The sequence below is a fragment of the Mirounga leonina genome, unplaced genomic scaffold, assembly GCF_011800145.1.
Source record: "Mirounga leonina isolate KUSES-001 unplaced genomic scaffold, KU_Mleo_1.0 Mir_94, whole genome shotgun sequence".
Taxonomy (NCBI): Eukaryota; Metazoa; Chordata; class Mammalia; order Carnivora; family Phocidae; genus Mirounga; species Mirounga leonina.
This window is the reverse complement of record NW_023270855.1, coordinates 22,257,705-22,263,704: the sequence shown is the minus strand read 5'-3', so window position 1 is coordinate 22,263,704 and position 6,000 is coordinate 22,257,705. Positions and strand designations below refer to the sequence as shown.

At 42.5% G+C, this 6,000-nt stretch overlaps 1 protein-coding gene across 2 annotated transcripts in view; it reads right to left on the bottom strand.

Moving 5' to 3' along the window:
* Window positions 1–487: 487 nt before the first annotated feature.
* The window catches only part of MDFIC2 (MyoD family inhibitor domain containing 2), a 105,942-nt gene continuing 100,429 nt past the window's right edge, over window positions 488–6,000 (bottom strand). For both annotated transcript variants that reach the window (XM_034997136.1, XM_034997138.1), the window contains one exon: window positions 488–766. In XM_034997136.1, the coding sequence (XP_034853027.1) occupies window positions 507–766 (260 nt within the window). In that variant the 3' untranslated portion in view covers window positions 488–506. The remainder of the gene's footprint in view (window positions 767–6,000) is intronic.

The window sequence follows — 6,000 nt, the reverse complement described above, 5'->3', positions numbered from 1 at the left end:
AAATTTTTAATTACAAAATGATGTTATACAATACATTATTAATAATAGCCAACAATGCATAATGTTTATGCATGAGTCCATTACAAAGATGAACTAATATATGTCAATTCTAAAAGAATGCACTAATTTGTCCTGAATTTGTGAATGAAGTTGAATCCATGATGCAAGCCAATGAATGCAATAACACAGAGTGGTTTAGCATGCTTTTTTTTTTTTAGAGTCAAGACACACCTTGTACCTATGGCATTTAAGAGGTATTTAGGATTTGTTCATCACATGTGATCAAGATCTTATTTTTCAGCGAGCCATGCTGTTATGAAATTTGGACTAAGACCATAGAATTGACAGTACTGGCTTTCCCAGACAGGTGCAGAATAAAATGGTCGATAGCATCCAAGAAATGTGTACAGTCCTTACATTTCGGCACATAGAAATCACAGTCTTATTGTCATGGAATTTCCCTGTGGGGCCAAAGGGTCTGCTGGGATGTGGTTAACTTCGCTGTGCTAACGGTAACAGATTTCCGAAATCTCCATGGCCAGCTCCAGACACTCGCTGGTCTCGTGGCAAGATTCAAACAGGCTGCAGTCCACGTCACAGTTGCAGTTGCAATCATTCCAAGCGTGACTTTCATCCGAGGTGTGGTGATATCCGTGAGAGGGGCAGCACAGGTTGGTACACACCATTTCACAAGTATCTGGGAGCATCAGGAGACAGTCCCAAAACTGGCAAAACAGACAGGTGAGGATAAGGGAGGCACACTCCTCTGTTTAAGGAAGAAGAAGACAAAAAATGATTAGTGGCACCTAATGATTGGGGGCATCTCTGAAGGACAGGCGTGTAAGGTGGTGTTCTTGATAACTTTATGGGCCAACTCTTAATTGTCCATATTAGGGGTGATGTACGCCATGATTCTCTCAAGCTTCCCCACCCCCCATGCAGGACTCACTCTATTTAAGCAATTGCTTTCTTAACTTCCTGAGCATTTCTATTGATTCCACATAATCTGGTTATTTAAAGTGCTGTCACTTTTCTAAACTCCTTTATTTACTTTGCCTGCAGAGGTGCTGGGAAGGCACACAATTAGCTATCTATTTGGAAACCTTGCAACTGTCTGAAAAATAGCAGGTCCTCCCCAAGTGCAGAGAGCTTTCGGTAGCAATTAGGGTTGGGGACAAGGAGAGACTGTACAAACTTCCAGTTTCTTGTCCCAAGGCTTTGTCATTTGTATGGTGTGGATTCCCAGAAATCCACCACACCCATATTCACATGCAAGCCAAAGACCTAATATAAATGATTTTTAAATAATCGTAGTTTTGATGTTAGTTGTATTTTATTTTGAATCCCTGTATCCTTTGTCCTCCAGTTACTGTGAAGCCTTGATTTTATATTCATGTTAAATGGAATACGTCATCATATGCCTAAAAGAGTAGAAATCTTCTCAATCCTCTTTAAGAAAATTGGTTTAAAAATTTACTACGCAGACTTGTGAAAATCTGAAAAGTATCTCTAAGGTATTGAAGGTAATTGGTAATTTTAGCCAAACAGCTGTGTTGGGTTATAAATTATTTTATTTTTTTGTTTCCATAAAGGGAATTAGTTAGAAGATGTAGCAGCTCTCTTGTTAAAATTTTAACTTTTTTTTTTTAGTCAAAAAGTTCTCAAAAACATGTGAGCATTTTTTAACTGGGTAGGTAAGCGTTTACATGAGACATCATCTAATTAATTAAAGTCAGTATCCTGAAGATTGTTGATGATTGAAAGTAACAATCTGGCATTAATTGGAGAAAAATTCTTCCTCCTGATGGGTTTATCAATCAAAGTTAGATTTTCATAGAGATTTATTATTCTTTTCACCAAGAATGTTAATGTTAATAACTTTTGGTTTTCAGACTTTAGCTGGCTGAAACTATACAAGCCTGCAGGAGAGATTTTGCTCCTGGAGTCATCTGCTAAAGGGTTCTGAGTATTCCTAGAGCCCTGTTCATTTACTTCCAACAATGCTTTCCAGAAAACTTTTTTACTTTTGTTATTCATCTATTTGTTAATGTGTAAGAGGAGGGAGAACATGGAAACTTGCTCTAAAAGGGAACAAATATTTTGAAGATTTCTTTTAAAATCCTCATATAAATGTGTAAAGTGACCTGGCATATAAGTAAACAAAAATCTTCCTTCCTGCCTCCATCCCACCCTCTATCCCTGCCTCACACCCTCCTTTTTTTTTTTTTTCTTCCCAATAAGACGGTGGTAAAAACCTCACCATGACTTTTATGATGACTTTAATTGCCATATATTGTTGCAGGTGCTGTGGCCATTACTAAGTATTTCTTAGTAGTGTAGGCAGCATATCCCATAATACCTCTAGGGCGTATGTACTCATCTCTTTGCCAGAAAGGATGTATTTTTTTATTCACTCAGAGCCAGCTTCTAGCATGTGGCTAACTCACCCATATAAGTCACCACAAACCACCCACAAAAATTCAGGAGTTAGTTAGCACAGTACCTAGACTCTATTTCATGTATGCATTTCTGAAGAGGGTGTGTTCGTGGTTAAAGGTACGGAGCAAAAAACCTCATCAACTTTTACTAATGCCAAGAAGGCTACTCTAGCAGCCCCCAGCAAAGAAGAAGTTCTCAGTAGAAAATATTCCAAGCAAATGTTCCATAGCCCCCAGGCTGGAGGCTCAAAAGACTGACTCAGACTATGATCATATAAAAATGATCCAGTGGGATCGCATCCTTTGTAGATGGAGATGTGAGGCTGAAAGTTTGGTTTGCAGGCAGGTTAGGGTGGGAGCTGGTGTTTCCTATCGAAGTGTGAAATACCTATTTGTGAAATGGACTTATTCTTTCCTGAGGACATATAATCTTTTGATTTAATTCCTCTTGCCATTGTTTTCTCAAGCTGGCAGATTCTGGAGGTCTCTGCTTCTGATGTACACCGTAGATTTTATTTACACACACACACAAAATTACACACACACACACACGCTAATCCTTCAGCCAAACTGGCATTTGTTTCCTTCTACCTCTCTATTTTGCATTTGAGAATAGAAGAGCTCTTTTTTTTTTTTTTTTCTCTCTCTCTGTGTATAAGTCAGTCCTTTTTATTTGGTTATAAAAGGCAGAGCCTCTTGCCCAAAAAAACATGGCAACATTGGTGAATTGAAAACAGATTTTTCCGAACTTTCAAGAGCATTGAAAACTTTTCCTAAAAGGCATATTACATAACTCTACACGGACAGCCGAAACTATTTTGCATATGGGCAAATTTTGTTTGCACAAAAGTAACATAAGCAGTTCTGGGGGGAAATTTGCAACTGTTTGAAAAGAGAGTTGAGTGTCCCCTATTCCTGAATGGGTGTGTTTTCCTTTGCCTGCACAATTTCTTGGGGCTTCCATGTTTAATAAACATGATTTTTAAAGTCATAGCCCATGATTAGCACCCTACTGTCAGCCATCCAAAAGAGTACGCTATGCTTCCATCTGCCCATTTCGTGTCTCTTCTCTTCACCAATGTCTTCAAGATATCTCCCACTTACCGAGGCCAAATTATATCCAGATCTCCCTCTTTCCCCATTCCACACACCTGTCCTTCCTCTGGCTTTCTCTTGTGAATGGCTCCTGCATACTCAGATGAAATCAGCAGAAAGCTGGGACTCATTCTTGTCATTTTCCTTTTCCCCATCATACCACCGTCCTCCCTCCAGTTCCTTGCTGAGGTTCTGCTCATTCTGTCTCAAGTTGGTATGTGAAAACCAGAAGCCTCTACCCACCTCTAGGGCCACCCCCTTAGTTCCGGCCACTATCAGCCGTCGTCAGGTCAACAGCAATAGGCTCCCATCTAACACATTGCTTTTACACGAGCCCAGCTCAAATTCATCAGCTCCTGTGATGTTTTTCATTGTAGATGGGAAGAACTCACTCTCCCCTTAAAGTCCCACATCCTTGCCATGGCCTGTGTGATAGGTTCCTGCCTGTTTTTCTGGCTTCCCACCCTCTGTCCTCCTTGCTCACTGCACTCCAGCCACACTGGTTCAGCTTCAGATCCTGAGATGCCCCACCTGAGAGCCTTTGCCCATGCTCTCCCTTTGGCCTGTGTTCCATACTTTCCCTTCACAGCGTGACCCGATTCCTACTCAACCTCTGAGCCTTTAGCTTAAGACATCATTTTTCTACATGCCATGAAACTCTCATAGCATTCTATTTTTTCTTCATGGTACTGATGATAGGATGATATGAAGCTAATTAGTTTATTAGTGAGTTTCTCCCTCTACTAGAACCTGAGCTCCAAGAAAGCTGTATCTGTTGTTGAGTGAATGAATGAATAAATGAATGATGGGAGACAAATAAAGTGGTCCTCATTTTGTAGATGAAAGGACTAAGGCTCAGGGATTGTCCCTGATTGTCCTGAATCTTTCAACTGTAAGGTGCTTGGGGGTGGGGAGGAGGTTCAGATCTCAATCTTTCTGGATCCAAAGTCTGTGCTCTCTTAGCTGGTGTTACATTGGGAGCAAATGTGTGGTCCTGCTCCAGTGGCTGGAGCACAATGAGCAAGGAGGACAGAGGGTGGGAAGCCAGAAAAACAGGCAGGAACCTATCACACAGGCCATGGCAAGGATGCACTTTGTAGGCACCTCACATAGTTCCTGAAATAAGCCTGAGGTGAGTACTATCCTTGTCCTTATATAGATGAGGAAAACTGTGGCTCAGGGAATTTAAGAAGCACAGGAAATGGAGCAGCCATGATTTGACTCAAACTGTCCCTTCCAGAGCTCTGAACCCTGCAGCTGGCCTGTCCTTCAGAAGGCTCACACTTCCTCTGTCAAAATCCAGTATGGCGCAGGACGCGGCCAGCTCACTCCCTGCTCCGCTCTGTATCCCCCAGGCTGCTAACATCTATCCTCCAGGTTCTGTCAAAGCAGTGGCAGGAAATGGGAGGGTGGGAAGAAGGGAATGCCAGGGGTGTTTCTCTTCCGCTCTCTCTGCTTTGAGTGGTGTCTCAGGCAGTACCTGGATCTTCCCCTGGGTTTTACCCCTTTCTGAACATCCTTCTTTCTGCAGCTCTTGTTAATGCCACTTGCTGGTGGTCTGTCTAGTAATGGTAAGTTCCTAGTGGCCTAGAGCAAAGGCCAGGACGAGTCCTCTACTAGTGACCTGGAGGGGCCAGGGAAGACGTGGCAGATCTTTGTTGCTAAGGTCTGGGTGGCTTCACTGTTCCCTTACGTGGCTTTTCACCTCTTCCAACATTTTTGTAAGGAGTTCTCTGCATGTTGAAGTCCCTTTATTGACCCTGGCATCCTGGCCTCTCGGAGTGTCCATCTCTCTTTCCCTCCTCTTGCCTTGTTAAACCTGGATCAGAGAAGGTTCAAGAGGGAGCCAAGACTTGCAGGCCAAGCGGCCAAAAGAGGTATTTGACTGTGAGCAAGAAGCCATGACGAAAACCCCCTTAGGTTGTTTCATTTCCTTTTTGCAGCTCTAGGGTACCTTTAGGACATCGAGGCTATAATGTGCTAAGTGATACCCTAATGATACTGAAGGATTAATACAGCCTCTAGAGGTGCTAAATGTACAGCTGGGGACTGGCTAATTAAGGGGAGAATCTGTCTCATTAGAAAGAATCATGTTTAATCATAGTGGAAAAGGTAACAATGCAAGGGGCTCCCACCAGTGTGCCTGAGGTCAGCCTCACGGTCACGGTCCTGTACTCCCTGGGTTCGCCCTCCCAGCTTTGGATCCTGTCACCACGATGCCTGGGATTAAGAGGAGGGAGGGGCAGAGGCAGATTTAGCTGCCCACTGGAGTTCTTATAGCTTTCCTCAGCTCCGGACACATACCACCTCCTCGTTTGTGCATCACTATTCAAAATAGCAAGAATGTAGTTCCTCCAAAATTGGCCCCAGATAAGCAAAAATCCCCCTCCCCTCCAAACAAAGTAATAATAATAATAATAATAATAATAATAATAATAAAGGCAAATAAACATGGCCCAAACCCAGT